General features: G+C 43.0%; 4 protein-coding genes and 1 long non-coding RNA gene across 10 annotated transcripts; 3 read left to right on the top strand and 2 right to left on the bottom strand.

Moving 5' to 3' along the window:
- Positions 1-461: 461 nt before the first annotated feature.
- LOC147257266 (uncharacterized) lies at positions 462-3,816 on the bottom strand. Of its 2 annotated transcripts, XM_086211075.1 has the most exons (4): positions 3,673-3,816; positions 2,956-3,099; positions 1,472-1,616; positions 462-1,309 (listed from the first exon to the last, which is right to left on the bottom strand). In XM_086211075.1, the coding sequence occupies exons 2-4, from the start codon at positions 2,958-2,960 to the stop codon at positions 554-556; spliced, it is 906 nt and encodes a 301-aa protein (XP_086067201.1). In that variant the 5' UTR covers positions 2,961-3,099; positions 3,673-3,816; the 3' UTR covers positions 462-553. The 2 variants fall into 2 exon arrangements, with proteins under 2 accessions (XP_086067201.1, XP_086067202.1); XM_086211076.1 differs by lacking the exon at positions 3,673-3,816 and having other exon boundaries at positions 1,472-1,613; positions 2,956-3,030.
- Positions 2,711-4,534, top strand: LOC147257265 (uncharacterized). Of its 2 annotated transcripts, none has more exons than XR_015117576.1 (3): positions 2,711-3,116; positions 3,616-3,755; positions 3,875-4,534. It is a non-coding gene; the product is annotated as an uncharacterized LOC147257265 (long non-coding RNA). The 2 variants fall into 2 exon arrangements; XR_015117575.1 differs by lacking the exon at positions 2,711-3,116 and adding an exon at positions 3,135-3,403.
- Positions 4,535-5,323: 789 nt separating this feature from the next.
- Positions 5,324-6,805, top strand: LOC147257264 (ecto-ADP-ribosyltransferase 5-like). 4 transcript variants are annotated; one of them, XM_086211079.1, is made up of 3 exons: positions 5,324-5,641; positions 5,806-5,931; positions 5,999-6,805. In XM_086211079.1, exons 2-3 carry the CDS (start codon positions 5,863-5,865, stop codon positions 6,749-6,751), a joined length of 822 nt encoding a protein of 273 aa, XP_086067205.1. In that variant the 5' UTR covers positions 5,324-5,641; positions 5,806-5,862; the 3' UTR covers positions 6,752-6,805. The 4 variants fall into 4 exon arrangements, with proteins under 4 accessions (XP_086067205.1, XP_086067204.1, XP_086067203.1 ...); XM_086211078.1 differs by having other exon boundaries at positions 5,325-5,641; positions 5,852-5,931; XM_086211077.1 differs by lacking the exon at positions 5,324-5,641 and adding an exon at positions 5,651-5,695 and having other exon boundaries at positions 5,852-5,931.
- A 1,695-nt stretch (positions 6,806-8,500) lies between these two features.
- ftr84 (finTRIM family, member 84) lies at positions 8,501-12,042 on the bottom strand. The gene is made up of 7 exons (XM_086211074.1): positions 11,301-12,042; positions 10,664-10,759; positions 10,339-10,572; positions 9,583-9,739; positions 9,436-9,492; positions 9,212-9,265; positions 8,501-9,048 (listed from the first exon to the last, which is right to left on the bottom strand). The coding sequence occupies exons 1-7, from the start codon at positions 11,871-11,873 to the stop codon at positions 8,507-8,509; spliced, it is 1,713 nt and encodes a 570-aa protein (XP_086067200.1). The 5' UTR covers positions 11,874-12,042; the 3' UTR covers positions 8,501-8,506.
- A 1,703-nt stretch (positions 12,043-13,745) lies between these two features.
- On the top strand, positions 13,746-17,441 carry LOC147257262 (tubulin polymerization-promoting protein family member 3-like). Its single transcript, XM_086210149.1, has 4 exons — positions 13,746-14,002; positions 14,898-15,089; positions 15,735-15,888; positions 16,124-17,441. The coding sequence occupies exons 1-4, from the start codon at positions 13,761-13,763 to the stop codon at positions 16,313-16,315; spliced, it is 780 nt and encodes a 259-aa protein (XP_086066275.1). The 5' UTR covers positions 13,746-13,760; the 3' UTR covers positions 16,316-17,441.
- Positions 17,442-17,675: the final 234 nt, after the last annotated feature.

Here is a 17,675-nt window from a genome sequence, read left to right as displayed (position 1 = left end):
GTCGGTCGGTCGGGGGGGGGGGCTGGAGCCTATCCCAGTTCCTTTCAGGCGAGAGGCAGGATTCACCCTGGACAGGTCACCAGTCCATCACAGGACCAACACATAGAGACAGACAATCATTCACACTCACAGTCACACCTACAGTCAATTTAGAGTATCAATCAGCCTCGTCCTCTCTTGATGTCTTTGGACTGTGGGAGGAAGCTGGAGTACCAGAGAGAACCCACACAGGAACAGGGAGAACATGGAGACTCCACACAGAAAGATCCTGTGATGGAGCCAGGACTTGAACCTGGAACCTTCTTGCTGTGAGGTGACAGTGCTGACCACTGCACCACCATCCCACCCGTTAAACAAGAGCATTTTGGTTCATAGTCTGTTTGGGTTAAACTAAAGGTAAAAATGACTTATCAATTAAATTTAAATAAAATAAAAAGACAGAAGTCAATCATTTTAGGGATTCAACTTTACTCTTGAATAACGACTCCAGCATGGTAGTGAGGGGTGTCACACACGGATGAAACGCCGCGAACAGCCGTTTTCTCACAACACTTCAAACCTTCACAATGACATAAGGCACTAGGAGACAGATGACTATCACACAAGTGATTATGAAAACGTACTGAAATCCTTCTGTTGGAGATGCAGATATTGGATGCAACATGTTTCTGCCACTATCATAAACACAGTTCAGGTCACTCCTCAGGGTGTAGACGACGCTACACCCCAGAGTGTCTGTTTGCGTGTCGATAAGTGTGAAGAGCTCATACGGAGGAATCAGCACCTGGCTGTCTCGTTTCAGTGCTGAGTAATATGTGATGTCAGCACAAAAACATGTGTGTATCTCAAAACATGAAGTACTCCTGGTCATGTTCTTCTCATAAGACCCCATTATAAATGAGGAGAACCGGATTTTTTCATTCGAGGCGTTCAGATTGAAAAGGCTGTCTGTTCTGTAAGATGTATCGAGACACGTGACCTGACTGTGCTTCAGAACCTGAATGGCTTCGCTTAGGGAAGAAACCAGGAAGCGGTATTCAGATGTCTCTCTTTCACCCAGTGATCCTTCAGCTTTCATCTCTTTCTCGTGGTCAGCAGGCCGCAGCGCAGTTTTTGTGTAAATGTATATGGCAATGACATGGGGTTTCTCCATGTATTTGTGTGCTGGCTCTTTAACTCGTTGCTCTGCTTCACTCAAAGTTTGACTGAAGTTTGTGTTTGGATTCCATCTCTTTATTAAAGCTGCATCAGCCACAACTGTAGGCTCGGCCCCGCAGTCTGGGTTGTCACTGGGGTCATAAATCAGATCCTGTGTGAAAAAGAGGAGAAACTGCATGTTCAGTCATTCTCCAGTAGATGACAGCATACACACATATACTAAACTTTGATTTCTTTAATCATCCATGAACTAGATCAGGTGATCCAGCTGATCAGAGGCTGGTTCTATTGTTTTTGCACTCTTGGTAAATACCTCTCCAACAATCTTGTGCCGCTTGGATATTAGATACATCACCACGAACACCAGCAGTCCCACTAAGAGGACAAGAGAACTGATGGCGCACATCAAGAAGGTTTTTCTCGGATACCTTTCTCTCAGCCAGGAAGGCATCGCACTGCTGGAACAGAGGGAATCTCTTATGAAAATCATTTCAGGGTGCATTTGATTCCACTGAAAATGTTTGTATATGTACCTCTCCTCAACTAAGGTTAAAAAAAAAAACAGGGGTACCACTCACTTCTTTCAAAAATGTAAATATAAATTTATATTACAACTTATATTACAGTATAGGGGCAGCATGGCTCAGCGGTAGAGTGGCCGTCTAGCGACCGAAGGGTCGCTGGTTCGATCCTCACTTCCCCCGGTGACCATGTCAAAATGTACTTGAGCGAGATACTGGACCTCTAATTGCTCCTGATGGCCCTGTGATGGACTGGCGACCCGTCCAGGGTGAATCTCACCTCTCAGGATAAGCTCCACACCCCCCCCCCCCCCCCCGCGACCTTCAACAGATAAGTGGTATAGAAAATGGATGGATGGAGAACAGTATACAAAGTAATGACAAGTTACTAGGAAATACATGACAAGCAACTAAAGTAACAACTCAATGGTCAATTGAAGAATAACTCCTAATCAAAGTTTATGATTAACTAGTCACTGAGGTAACAGAGTCGATGAGATCACCTTGAAAGTCATTCTGAGTAAGAGTTCCTCATTAACTGCTGATTAACTAGCGGTTAATCTTTGGTGCATCCCTTATGTAACACCCAATATTTTGTTTACTACATCCTGTCACTGTTCATGTGGGTTGTTATGACTGGAACCCCTAACCAGTGAAGTAGAACTGAAGAAGCTTCTTGGACGAGAGATCAAACGTCTTCAAGGAAACCGAAACAGCAAGTGAAAGAGACGGTGACCTGGATGGCTGAGAAACTCCATACTTAAAGAGCAACCCATTACTGAGAGAACTATTGTAGTTTAAATATTTACTCTTTCGAGAAATTTTCAGATGACTGTTTTTTTTTTTCCCTTTCTAAAAATATGCCAGCAGCTTCTCATCAGCCTGTAACAGAACAGCTCCATCACCTACGTCACAGGCATCCTATGGAGTCCGATGGAAATATTTGGGGTGTATTAATGAATCATCAAATATTAAGTTGTTTCGGGTTTGCTCCTTTTAATTAACTCATCATTAACTTGGGGACACGTGCAAAATTTGAACAGGAGGTCCTCTTTAACTGATGATTAAGCAGCAGTTTGTTCCCCATGCCTTCCTCATGTTCTACTCTTTATTTGGTTTAACGCGCAACTGTTGCCGATGCCTGTCACTGTAGCATCAAATGGATAGAAATCTCGGTAAAATGTGACATCGCGTGTTGCTTGATTGCGACCTTCAGTTCTTAGAAATGGAAAACAAAGCAAAATTGTTAGAAAAAATGTTTTGCTTTATAACTTACCACATTTATGCAGCACTATGGCCACGTAGGAGACGAGCGCTCATCGGCAGAGTTCCCCGTTCGTGTGATACTTCCCCCTGCAGTGGTGATTTTGGGAAGTCACCGAGCAGGTTCTACGTGTGACACCGGAGAAGAAAGGAAATACTGAAATGACACAACCGGTAGGAAAGAAAAATTGTATTCAGGGATATACGGTAGACCAAAGAATACTGTCTGTAATAAAAAATAAACAACGGTGTGTTACTCTAAATAATAATAATTAAAAAAAAAAAACACGTGCAAACCTTGTTTTTCTTAGCCCCACCAGCTATGAACAAAGTGGCTTTACTGGTAAATCCTGTTAGCAGGAATTTCCTAGCTAGGGAAAAAAACAACAACCCACTGCATCTGAAATCGCTCCTCTGTCTTGAAAAGAATCATGCTGATGAAACCACTGGACCGGAGAAAGGTAAGAGCACTAATAGCATTCGTTTTTGGACGTCGATGTGAGGAATGAAGGAATGAGCAAACAAGAAGAGAATCGCGCGGCTGGAATTTACCTCCTCGCTGTATGCAAGGATTGAGACTGTGACTGAAAAAAAAAAAAAGGAATCAATTGATTCTTATCCATGCTGCGGAATGTGTTCAAGAGATAAATTATGCTTCCTCCCCCGCTTGCAGAAATGAGGCTTTACCAGAGATTAGCAGATAAACTGATGTCGCTGACAAACTGGGCACCTTTTTTTGTGTTGCTGCTGGTGGTGCTCCTCTTGTATCATGACCCATTTTTAATACTCTGGTGGCCCCAGGAACCTGTTGAGGTAGGTACTTTATTTTACATGAACAAAAGAATAACTACTCAACAAATGTCAAGCAAGTTTACGAAATACGGCCCACAGAGGTTGATTCTGCTCTCTGCCGCTCTTGTCTGTCCCTGCAGAAAACTGGTTTCCCTCTGGATGCGACAGCAGGTCCCATTAATGAGCCTGACGTGGCTCTGCCGACCTAAAGCAGCCGCTCATGTCCTCCCGTTTGGTGTGTTCCAGTTGCGTTTTTCCTGGGCTTCAGTAAAATGAAAGAAGGCTGGCCGAAGACCGTGCTGTACTTACACGCCTGGATAGGAATGAAGATTTCATCAGACAAGTGAAAGCAGCAGAGACTGACAATGATTCACAACTGATATCAGACTCAAACTTCAGAGTCCTAAAGGGGAGATTCAAAGTGTCACCCTATTAGGAGGAAGCGCTTCACCACAACTAGTGCTGGGATGTCTACAGGCTAGATAATGGTGCTTCTGAGTTCTTTAAATACGACCATCGAAAAGAGGTGATGGTGTATCACCGTAACATTTTATATTGTGGAGTTTGACTTTAAGAGAGATCCAATTTGAATAAATAAAAACAGTTGCTCTCCTGTTTTTCTAACTGCTGCAATATTCCAGCGTCCATTTTCTTTTATTTTTGGAATACTTGACTTGATATGGCCTTCTAATTTAAATGTTAACAACCCGATGAAAAAGTTCAAAACATAAAAGGTTGCTAGATAAGCTTTTCCATAAAAGACGGAGATGTATAGTGACCTGGAAAACCCTGAAATAAAATGTCTGATACAAGAAGTTGCTCTTTGTCTGTTTTAATACCTTTGCAAAGAGGTGAGATAACACCACAGAGTACAGCTGCGGTCTGAAAGGATCTGACAAAGAGGACATGTACAAAGCGAACATTTCTATAAAGGCAGATCGACTGCTCCGTCTGATGTGGGGTAACTCCTTACTGCTGCAGGCAGGCACGGGGGTGAGAAAGTGAGGTCAAAAGGCAACGGCGGCTTGCGGTTCAAGGAGGATGTTCAGACGGACGTACGAAAGGTCAGGAAATCACAGGAAACCTGCAGAGCTCTAATTTTACATGACATATAGCACTGAAGTCGCTTTTAATCCCGTTTAAAAAACAAAATACAGAACAGAAGGGAGCTCTCTCGACTGGTGAAGCAGGCTCAGACAGCATGTGGGATTGGAGGACATCATTTAACGGAGTTTATTTTTCGTTTAAATTTGCAGCTTCGCAGAGGGACCCCTGATGTGTTAATGGTGCACTTCCTCACAGGACACAAAGACCGTTTACAACACGGACAGCTAAAACAACCCTCAATGAAGAAATGTGCTTATTTGATTGCTACCTCAGAGTCACCCATCATTTCCAAATAGCCTGATTATGTTCCTGCTGACAGCCGCGTTTGCTAGATCTCATCCATTCATCCTCAATATCTTCTTCTGCTTTCAGGGTTGTGGGGGTCTGGGCTCTATCCCAGGGGCGGGGAACTCTGGACAGGTGGCCTGTCCGTCACAGGGCTTACAAATGGGGACGGACAACTATTCACACCTGCAGGTCTTGAACTGCTACGATATTCTTGCACGTGTTTTCTTTTTTCTTGGAATACTTGCCTTGAAATGACTGTCCAATCTAGGAATTACAAACCGGGTTAAAAGAGTTCAAATAGTACAAGGTTACAAAATTAGCTTTTCCAAAAAAGATGGAGACGTATAGTATGATTTTGCTCATGCTTTTAGTCACTGAAACAGCCGTAAAATACAAAAGAGACGGGTACCTCAAGCACTCAGCCCCATATAAGAAGAAGGGCCTGAAGGAGCGTGATTGAAATGACTCTCAGCTGGTGAAGCAGCCCTGCAGCATGTGGGACTTGAACTGAGGTACGTGAATAGAGGTTGATTTGTGGCGTGGATCACAACAAAACATGTCAACTGGTAAATGCAAATAATGACAAAAGAGGTCAAAACCTTAAGGAATCACTAAAGAATCACCACTTCAAGGGTCCTTAGAAATCAATTCAAACAATCTGTGTTTGTGTGTGAAGATCAAATGATGTGTGTGTGTGTGTGTGTGTGTGTGTGTGTGTGCAGGAGGCTGGACGATGGCTTTGATAGCAGTTTGGACAGCAGCAGCTTTAATAACTTGCGGAGCTTCTTTAGGACTAACAAAGGTAGTTGACTGTTAAAGTTTGGTGTTGGTTCATGTCTGTTTTTCTAATAGTTTTTAATCCAAAGCAGATTGCTAAACCTGGGTCTCACATTCCACTGGATCTGGCTCCGGATTCCATTGATGACATGTACAACGGTTGCAAAAACAAGATGGAATACAAAGTGAAGAGGGAATATTTCTTAAATGAGAAAAATAAAGACGGAAATTTGACACTTGCTTGGACTGAAGCGGAGAAATACTACAATAAAAGATGGAAGGGTAAAAATAAGAAGCATCCTTCCAGTGCGCTGGGGAAAGAAGAGATCATGGCTATTTATATTTACACCCTTGACAAACCCAAAATCTATCTGGACTTCAACCGAGCAGTGCGGACACAGAAATCTACATACAAGACCACATTCAGGTATCACGCTCTCCACTTCTTCCTGACAGAAGCTCTGGAGGCTCTCAACGCTCGTAAACCTGAAGCTGAGCGATGTCTGACAGGCTTCCGTCGAGTAAACGACTACTTCAGCCAAGACGTGCTTAACAAAGAGATTCGCTTTGGCTCGTTCACCTCCAGCTCAATGGGTTGGTACCCCGACGCAGGCAGATTTGGAGGCAAAACCTGCTTTGAGATCCTCACGTGTTCCGGAGCAGATATTTCACTTTACTCCAAGCTCGGAGAGGCAGAAAGAGAAGTGCTGATTCCTCCTCACGAGGTGTTCAAGGTGACGAAGATAGAGAGAAGATCTGAGAAGAAGAGTCTTCCGTGTGAGCTGGTTTACAAAGTGAAGAGTACAAGAAAAACTCTCTCCAGGTTGAATTGTGCTCTTTTCTGAAATAATCGGACGAAAGATGTTAAAACAAGCTGATGTTAATAAAACATTTGAAATATTGTAGCTTGTTTTTTTTTTGCATCAGTTTAGAAAATGCAAATTTAAATTTCAGGACAAGCTGTTACCAAATGCACTCACTGGCCACTTGAACTTCTCAACTACCATCTACTTTAATCAGCTGTAACAACTCTGCAAGGAATTTTACCTTTACAAAACAAAAGTAAGCTTCCTCCTCATAGTGATGGCGGGCGTTGCATTGGAGTGTATCGCTGTGATTGGAGAGATAATTCTACTATGCTCCTTGTGAAATGGAGCGGCTGAAACAGCTTGATGCTCCTATACATTTAGGAGTGTTTGTGTATTGTGGCAAATCCAAGACACGCCTGTGTACAATAATCCTTCACTTTCATCCACCTGTTGATGTGCTGCACCTGTCAGATGGAGATTTAGATGATAAAGGTGAAGTACATGCTATTTATGAACACGTGAGGAAAAAAAAACTTTGCAGGCAAAAATGTAACCCTCTAAATTTTTTTTAATGTTTAAAACACTGACTACATAAAACACAAGCAAACCTTTGCAGAGTACCTCTTATCCTGTTAACGGTCATGGGGGGGGGGGCAGCAGTCTTCAGGTGAGAGGCGGGGTTCCCCCTGGATAGGTCATCAGTCCATCACATAGAGACAGACAACCATTCACTCTCACACCTACAGTCAGTTTAGAGTATCAATCAGCCTTGTCCTCTCTTGATGTCTTTGGACTGTGGGAGGAAGCTGGAGTACCAGAGAGAACCCACACAGGAACAGGGAGAACATGGAGACTCCACAGAAAGATCCTGTGATAGAGCTGGACTTGAACCCGGAACCTTCTTGCTGTGAGGCGACAGTGCAGACCACTGCACCACCGTGCCGCCCAGACTCAGTATCTTACTCAAGGATACGTCAACATGTTCAACGCGGGAAGCGAGGATCAAACTTGCTGGACAGCCACACTACCTCTGTACCATGCCCCCCCCCCCCTTTAAATTTGAAACTATATAAATATCTGAATCAATTGTACTGACCACCTCTTTCATTAGTTGTTCCTCACACTCAAAAAGTCCCTGAGATACATTGAACACTAACTTTATTCTTTAAAAATAGTCTATTATTTTGAATTCAGAATTAGATGTGTAGCAAGAAATCAGAAATAGTAGAACAAGGATGATGTGTGTGTGTGTGTGTGTGTGTGTGTGGTATCCATGAAAACACTGGTAGCCTTCTTCCTGAGTCAGCTAGCAAAGATATTGTCCAGGTTTGCTTGCTCCATCCGCAGCTCCCACCACACGGAGTACTGTACTTCCACTCTGCAGCTTCTGTTATTAGCTCAAATTGATTTAATTGCCACTGCACCATTAATAAACATACATCAAAAGGAACCCCCATGATATTCAACATAAAGATTCAGACTGAGAATTACTGTATGACGTGCAAATCTGATCAAAGCTAACATACACAGAGCAGCAGAAGATGCAGATTTAAAAGCCGATTTTGACAGCAGTGCTGCACAAACACACTGAACAGGGAAGTTTGAGCTGATACTGATCCTTCAAAATATCCCTGGCAACTGATCCTCAGGATTGTGTATGGATCAGCTCTACTGAGCAGTATAATAATTCAAGAGTCATGTCATAAGCAGCCTGTTAAGCCTTAATTCTCTCAGTTTTCTCCGTTTTTGCTGATTCTGCGCACACAGCAGAAAATTCCCCGTTTGCACCTCTTAGTAAGGCGTGGTGTTCTGCTTCAGCTGGCACAGGGTGACAGAGGAGCCCACACCAAAACCTGCAAACAAAGGCTCGCTAAACTGAGCTTTGAATTTGTGCACAAGCTCCATACTCTCTGAAACAGAGTAAAAGGCTACTGTGTTGCCTGCGTAGTCCAGGTACACACCGATCCGTGACGCTCTGGGGGCGCCGGGGAGGTCCAGGTCTACTTTGTTGTGCCAGGCTGAATAACCCGAGTCAGAGCAGAGGAGACTCCAAGATTTGTCATTGTAGCCGAGCAAGCTGTGTGAGTTCTTCCCCTTACGGCTGATGCTCCTGTACGCTACTCCGACAGAAAACTCTCCGCTCCACTCGGCCTCCCAGTAAAACCTGAAACCAGAGAGGGGCTCCTTGCACAACACCTGGGAGAAACCATCGAAGCGCTCCGGGTGATCAGGGTAAAACTGGGCTGCTTTCTTGCGGGTGACCCTCTGGTTCCCATCTGACAGGACCAGTTCTTTGTAGACAGTGTTTGGATCAAAGGACATCTTAGTGGAGTCTGAGAAAAACACATTGAGAAGAAAGACTATTCCCTCTATTCCATGCGTCACTTTTCTGAATGCAGCAGCCTATTTTGTGTAAAGCATGAATAATAATAGCCACTTTATCATCTCTGACATTATTATGCATCGGAGAGAATAAACAATGAAGAGTCTACTCACATCTCAAGAAGTCTGCTCTTTTTTTTGGCTCTTGAAAATCCACTCTGGCAGGAACTATTTCCATGTGGAAAGGCAGACACATATTTTTGGGCGCGTGTGTTCAATTTATGTTATTGTTTTTATTCAGACGATAACAAGCATCATATCAAAGGAGATTATTCTAAAACACTTTCTCACTATCAAAAAAATAAAGAACATCTATATTCACGAGTACTTTTACTTACCTTTGAGTCGCTTGTCTCCATTTCTCGGCAGAAGGATATACACGGGGGTTTCACTGACTGTGAAGACATTACACATTCGTCCGTTTCCTGCATTCTTGGTGGATTTCAGGGTAAAAAAAAAAAAAAGTTGTTATGACTAAAACAAACCTGTCTTGGAAATTTTGCTCAGTTCTTTTTTACAGATGTCATCCAGGTGTTCCTTCATTTCTGAGGCCGTCTTACTCATCTCACTGAAGGAGAACTGAGGGTTGATGAGCACTTTGGGCACCATGGCTTCAGGAGGAACACACAAGGTGGGGAAATTCTACCCAAAAAAGAGAATCACATGTACAATCACTGACAGCAATTATGAAGATCCCTCAATTGCACCCATGTGGTAATTAATTTCGCAAATGTAATGTAATTGAAATTTTCATGGACAACTGAAAAACAAAAATCTTACAGAGAGCTGCAAGTGTACTGTATATATCTTATACTTTATGTTTGGAGGTCACAGTTTTTTTGCATGTATATGTCGATAATTCTACTTGTGCTTTTGAAACATTTGCATGTCCTCTAAAGTCTGATAAATCAACTCTGGTGACGCAACATCAGGCTAACTGATTGAGTTTCTGGACGCAGGGCTTATAAGATAAAGCTTGCCTTATTAAGTTTGGATACGCGGTTGAATATCTTTAACCTTCACCGGGCATTGTGGCAAATTTGCAAGTTGAATCATGAATCATCATTGCCCGGTAATACTGGGGATATTTGAGCCTCTTCGGTTGTAAATACACACGATGTTTGCATCATTGATTTGCAAATGTCGGGGTTCAAATGTTAATATCAAAAATAATGACCTCCTTTTTTTTTTTTTTTTTGTAAATCATTCACTGCATATTTCACTGAGATATTCTTCAGCACCTGCAGAAAGTGAATGTTGTCCTCCGTTTCGAGGATCTGCCGTAGCTCTGCGTCTCTCCGTTGGAGCTCCAGGATCTCCTGCTCCAGACGGTCCACGTAGCCCTCAGCCTGGGACATAGCGGACTGCATGTTGGCCATGATCATCTGATTGATTTCAGCCTTCCAGCGCTCCACCGCCTGCAGCATTTCGTGGAAGGTTTTATCACTCTCCGCTTGAGCCCGCTGGGCACAACTCTGGAAGGTAAAGCCAGTTTGTCAGGAGCTTTAAAGGTCAGTGTTCTGCCACTAGATGGAGGTAGAATCAAAATTCTACGTGGGATCTTACTTTGAGAACGTCCACGTTGTGCTTAAGCTCCTGCAGCTCCTTCATCCTCTCCTGGATTATGTGCTGGACTTCCGACTGTGTGACCACCAGGACTTTCTGACGTGAAGACAGGGTTTTAGGGGTCTGAATTCTCTCAGCAAAATCAGGATCAATTAAGGTTAATGTTGAAATCGCAACCAGTATCGAAAACAGTGATGCACAGCCATTTAGGCTCTTCATCAGGATCGGCAGTTATGAGCCATTTTTCAAAATAATATTTTGTGGTGGTCTGGTGGCTGATATTTACAATATTTACATGTATTTTCTTTGCTCATCATCAACGATAACAGAACAACAGCAAATATATAAGATTTATCTGCTTACCCAAAGTTAGAATAAAAAATGCTACTGTTCAAATATATAATATCTATGGGTTTATCAGTATGTAGGAATTATGAATATCAACTCCACTTGTTCTTATAGAGATCAAATCAAAATCGGTTCATACTGCCACTGCCCAAATAAGCTATAAAATATTGGCATATCTGATAGAATAAAATCAGATTGAATCCAATATGGTGCATAGCAAACTGACAGATTTCACTGCTCTCATGCGGCTTGTTCATCATAATCACTATGTCAGCTAGCTGAGGCTCACTTGCTTCTCGATGCGCTCCTCCTCTGCAGAGGTGATGTTGTGGCTGCGGTGCTCTCTAACAGTGCACAGCACACAAATGCACATCTGGTCAGAGCGGCAGAAGAGCTCCAGGCCCTTTTCATGCTGGGGGCAGATCTTCCTGTCCAGGTGCCCCGTCTCATCCACCAGCTTGTGTCTCTTGAAGGTGGACGACTCGTAATGCGGCTTGACGTGTGTCTCACAGTAGTAGGCCAGGCACATGAGGCAGGACTTGACAGCTCTGTTACGACGACCGACACAGAAATCACAGAAGGATTCTCGGTGCATGTAGGGGAAGGGCGTGAGTTCCGGACGCTGGCGCCGGGGCTCCAGGTGCACGTCTGGAAGGTTGCGTCTCAACACAGGACGTGGAGTGAAGGTTGCACGGCATGTTGGGCAGCTGTACACTCCCATGTGGTCAAACTGGTCCCAGTAGATCTTGATGCACTCAAGGCAGTAAGTGTCACCACAGGGGATGGTTACCGGGTCTCTGACGGAATCCGCACAAAGCGGACAAAAGGATTCCGGTGGTGAAGGGAAACTAGACTCAGCCATGATGGTCTTGGAGGAGAAACTGATGGAAGAAACATGGACTGTTGCGTCTATTTATGAATCCTCAAACTGTCTCTGCTGGTGCGTAGATCTGCACAGTAGATCCAGAATCCAACCACAAGCACCTGAGATCCTTTCCAATCCAAACACACTGTTGTTTACTGCTGATATATAAAGGGAAGGCTTTGTTTCCACTATAAGCAGACCGGTAATGTCTTTTCACCCTCAGGCCCTCTCTCATCAGTGAAAGCAGCAGGGATGGAATGCGCTTATGAAGCAGGAAATGGGTAAACTCACACACTAAGGTCAAGATGTCAGCAATATAAAAACTGCAGTCGGTCACCTGGAGCATGAGAGAAATATCATGAACTATCTAAGGGCAACGTTTTCATAAATTCACTTTTTGGAACTTCAAATTTTAATGTTTGAGAGTACAAAGCATTTTATGTGCAACTGATCTGGACTTGACGCCACATAATGTCATTAAGAGGTAGTTTTACAGTTATGTAACTCACTCGACTTTCTATTGAGTGATAGTTTTTTTTTTTAATTTAATTAATTTTATTTATTTATTAGTTTTTTTTACTTTGTTCATAATAGTTTTATAGATATTTTATAGTTTTGAAAGTGACACACAATCCCTCCCATCCCTCAGCTTTCCATTTGACTGAGGAGTGAGTTTCATGATGGTGCATGATGTCAAAACAACTCAGTTTATCGTGTGGACAAAATATAGAAAACCAGTCAGAGTATGGTGGTGCCAACTCAAGCACATTCAAAACTGGAAAAACAAAGTCAGGTCAGAGATCTGAAATAAATAAAAGGAGTCCAATACAGAGTTCTTTTTTTTTGTTGTTATAAAAAGCACAGCTAACAATGAAAAGATAAATAAAACATGTAAGTTTATTCATTTCTTAACTGATTGCAGAAATAAATGAAAGCTCCAACAGTAGTTTTGCCAGAAGAGACAGCCAGGATCCACCATTAGCTCCTAAAATAGTTCAGCTTTTAACTTTCTAAACAATGTACACCGGATCACCTCTCCTCTTCGGGGAATTGCAGATGAAATATATCATTTACAAGTCTCTTATCATATAAATTGTTTTTGTCATGAACAGCAAGAGGAATAAAAGGAAAATATCCCCGTTGGAGAAGCAAGTGTCAGCTGATCCTGATGTTTTTCTTTGAGGAGTGACTCATCACGATTGAATATCACAATTGTTGCCGCTTCATTTCTTGAACGGCAAGCAACTGAAGATTCAGCTCAAATTTGCTTCTGCTTTCCTGATCCAATACATTTTATCTAACAAGTGTGGAGAGAACATTTCTAAATCCTCCTCGAGAGTCTCGTTTTGAGGAATGACCGGATGTCCCAGCCTGCCCTTAATCACATTCTTGCTAGATCTGTACATAAAGAGAAAAAAATAACACACTGATTAGATTGAAATGATCTATTTGTGTACGTGGAACTGCAGGGTCAGGCTGGTGTTGAAGCAGGAGAGTGGTATGGTATTCGCTCTTAACAGAACTTGTGAAACTGTGAAAAAAGGCCAGTGTGACTTCCTTGTCTGATACTCAGTTGAAGCACTGAGATGTGATAATCTTCCCTTTATTGTGTCAGCTACGTTCTCAGGACTCTTTGTCCTTTGAAGGGCCGCTCTCCTCTTTGAACAAACAAGAGGGCTCTTGTGGAAGTGACAGAAAGAGAAGCCGTGTGTTGAGCCTGCAGGGAACAAGGATTATTAGAATTTTCTTAAAGCATAGCTAAATATTCCTAAACCTTAAATAAACAAAGTTCAAGTAAGATTAAAACAGAGACGATCAACTTGAAGCAACAGATGAGGCAAAGAGAGCGGAATAAGACTGAATGGACAGAAGAGAGGCTGAGTGATGTCATTGACTGTGCTGGCTGGTACTCTCCCCCTCCCCCTCCTCCTTTTCTCTCCCTCTCCTCCTTCTTCTCTATCTCTGCATCTGCATCTGTGTCGTCACGGGGAGAGAGCCTGGGAGTGGCAGGAAGGAGGAGAGGAAGAGGAGAAAAAAGAAACAAGAGGAGGAGGACGAAGAGGTTTAGCTGCAAATAAGGAATTTCCTGCACATTCACACAGCATCCTTCCCTTTAACAGCTGCAGGTACACTTTATTTTCCCTTTTTTCAGCATGTTGCCTGAGCTAACACAATAAGGAGGCAAAGGAAGTGAAGCCAGCTGCAGAACATTTGCGTGAGCAACAGATATTTTCCATACTCTAGCACTTCTTCAGCTTCAGGACGGTGGTGTGGCACTAGTAATACCTGTAGGTTTTCAGCTGGTGCTCTGATTAATAATTCATGGGAGCCGCTGCTTTGTGTGTCAAGCACAGAGTGAAAACTTTCAAAAGTGGAACAACTGTCAGAAATTCGGATTTGTTATATTCTCGTCTTCTTTTTATACATTTTTACGTCAGTTTGATCTCTAACATTACTAAATGAACATGTGCTCGTGAGTTTGTCTCTGTGGCTCAGCGGGTGTGTGTGAGAGAGAGAGAGAGAGAGAGAGAAGATGAGAAGCAAAAGCTAAGTGTATTTGTTCATTCACTGCAGATTGGATGGGCAGAGAAGCCATTTAGAAATTTAGTTGATTGAATTAAACTGGCTTGAGATCAGCCTGAGTAACACTAACACTGATGGATGTGACAGTGTTTATCTGGGTGTGTGTGTGTGTGCGTGCGCGCGTGCATGTATGTGTTTAAGTGTTCCCTTAGACCTCCTAATACGGCAGCCGTTTCTTGGCAGGCAGACAATCAATCAGCTAATAGCATCATTAGGAATTCATGTTGTTTATTTAGTTGGAGGGAAAAAGTTCACACAAGGATAGAAACTGAACGGGCACGGACACACATGAGGGTGTTATCACTTCAGACATTCGTAGCTGTTAAGTTGAAGCGTTGTGCGAGCTTGTGCGAAGGTCTTCAAGGTGTGAAACACATCATCAGTTTCATCACCTGTGCTGTGTGTGTGTGTGTGTGTGTGTGTCTGTGACCGTGTCAGCATGGCTCAGGGATCAGTGTCTGCAGCAGAAGTGGAGACATCCTTCCAGAAGTTTGCGGTCCACGGTGACAGCAAGGCAACAGGGAAGGAGATGAACGGCAAGAACTTCGCCAAGCTCTGCAAAGACTGTCACATCATCGACGGCAAGAACGTCACCACCACGGATGTTGACATCGTCTTCAGCAAAGTCAAGTAAAAACACTCTTCTGGCTCCAGCTTCCACAGTTAAAAATATTAGTAGGCCTAGTCTGAGCTCTGAGGTTTGAGTGTCATCTGATGTTTCTTTATGTTTGATTTGATTTGATGTTTAATTTGATATTAGTTACGTTTGGTCATATTGGTTTGAAGGGAAGCCCTGTCCCTTTTTCAAACTCTATACCAGGCCCAAACATTAATAACCCCGATAAAGATGGTAAGGCCGATTAAGTTTTTTTTCCAGACGATGGCAGATAAGATTCCTGCGCACACAAACTGTCCACAAACTAAGATAGAAACCATCTGCCTGTTTGCCTCTGTATCACCCGGTGGAGTTTTTCGTGCCCTTTTATCTCAGCTACATCGATTCATGTACGGTAGCTCCTCTGCTGTCCACCTCCATTTATTTTTGTGCAGATGCTCTCAAGACCAACTTTAGTTGCGCAGATCCACAGGATCTTGATGAATAGTCTTTTTGGAGTACAATTAATCTTTTCTTTAATCTCAGAATCTCTCTCTCTCTCTCTCTCTGAGACAGCGATAGTAATGACCTCAAACACCCAAACAACGGGTAATACACTCGTTAAGCACATGACACTGTCTGCGTATTTTAAAGATTAGCGACGCTGTGTGTTTTCTCAGGGCAAAATCAGCTCGTGTAATCACGTTTGAGCAGTTCAACCAGGCCCTGGCTGAGCTAGCGCCCAAACGCTTCAAAGGCAAGAGCAAAGAGGAGGCGCTCCAGCAGCTTCTTGGCCTCATTGTTGGAAAGGAGCCTGCCAACGTCGGAGTCACCGTAAGTGTGTGTGTCCTCAACACACTCAGCCTTTTCTATCTAACAGTACCCCAGCAGTCATGCTCTGGCTGCACAGGAGGACCGCGTCCAGATATGCAATTCCTTGATTACGTTTATAAGCTATGTTAAAGGTGTTTGGCTGGTGTGTAGCTTAACATAAATACAGAATCTAAGCGAGACTAATCAGAACTACCCGTTTAACCTCTCCCGTGCATTTTATCTTCCATCGTTTTAGAAAGCAGCAAAAGCAGCTGCAGTGGACCGACTGACCGACACCACCAAGTACACTGGAACACACAAGGAACGATTTGATGATACAGGAAAAGGAAAGGGAAAGGTGGGACGAGAGGACCTGCCTGACACCAGCGGCTACGTATCAGCCTACAAGGGCAGCGGCACTTACGATGACAAAGTAAAGGAGGCCTGATCCTGAGGACAGATCATGAATAAACGGATTTATTTAATATAAACACTCATGAATTCATGAAAAGAACAACAGCAATTCATTTAGAACCACACCATCAACTGATACAAATGCTTATGAAGGTGGATCAGTTTTTATTTAAAGTTAGTTAAGGGAAGTCTTAGGATCCCAGGAGTTTCAAGTAGGGCAGTATGGGGCGCTCACGTCCCACTGTGGGTGGCTGGATGCGTGCTGTGGGTGCTGCTAAGTGGTGAAGGGAATTACAGTTTTGGGTTAAGGCATCTGATCAACATGATCTCACGGAATTGGGAATAACACGTGTCTTTTAAAGACACTTGGCGTGACTTGTCTATGCGTTCTTAATTTTCCGTGTGGTGGGTCTGCGAGTGTTGGGCTGGTTCCGATTTTCAGCTTCAGCTTTCCATCCATGAAAGAGGGTCAATAGGTCAATGTTAGCTAACCGCGCTCGATGCGATGTACATGTTTTCTCAGCTGGGTGCAGAGTAGAAAAAAGAAAGAGAAGAAGAGGGAAAGGTGGGAGAAAAGGTGTGGTTGAGGTGTGGCCCCGAAACGTCTCCAAATAAATGAACTAACATTTGATTTGATTCTTTCTGTGAAAATGACAAACAGTCCAACAGAAACTATTTGCTGAACATGATCTGGAGATAATGAAGCTACTTACTGGCAGTTAATACAGAAATATTAAGCAGTCGCAATATTTTCAGATAGGATATAAAACTGTACTTTTCTCCAGGCATGCTTGATAGACACGTGCCTGCTTTTGTGCTTGTGCCTTAATGCAGCCAGTAGCTTGAATGCTCTGATGTGAATGTACAGTTGTCTTGATGGATGAAGCTGTAATTTAAATGGTAATAATTCCTTATCACTGTCTGTTCCAGTGCTACTTGCTGCTACCACTCATGGTTTGTTTGGTCATGTAATTTATTCATATCATGTAATAAAACGTTTTCTCTTAAGTACATTACGTAGGAATATGTAACAGAATGCACTTACAGTGTACCGCACCGATGACACTTCATCCGTCGCTTTTGAAGCATTTAGTGTTTAAAGAAAATCTGTAACAGGAGATTGATTTACAGTAACAGAGAATAAAGGCAAACTGTTTCACAATTCACTCTCATATAAGCACCACCTAAAGAAACACCCTCCCACTCTGCTGATTTCCAGAAACAGCTGAGATATACGGTTTCAGAACAAGAAGAGCCTTTGCAGGAACAATAAAGAGTTAAACATATATCCCTCCTCCCTCCTAGTAAACTGAACCTGATGGCATTTATGGGGGATTCTCAGGGATCCTTTAGCACCGGTTTGACATGCGGTGCATGTTATACCTCCCACTAAA

Source organism: Aulostomus chinensis, chromosome 8, assembly GCF_037954235.1.
Source record: "Aulostomus chinensis isolate RoL2024-O1b breed Wild chromosome 8, RoL_Achi_v1.0, whole genome shotgun sequence".
NCBI lineage: Eukaryota > Metazoa > Chordata > Actinopteri > Syngnathiformes > Aulostomidae > Aulostomus > Aulostomus chinensis.
Note: the sequence above shows the minus strand (reverse complement) of the source record. Positions and strands in the feature narration are given on the sequence as shown.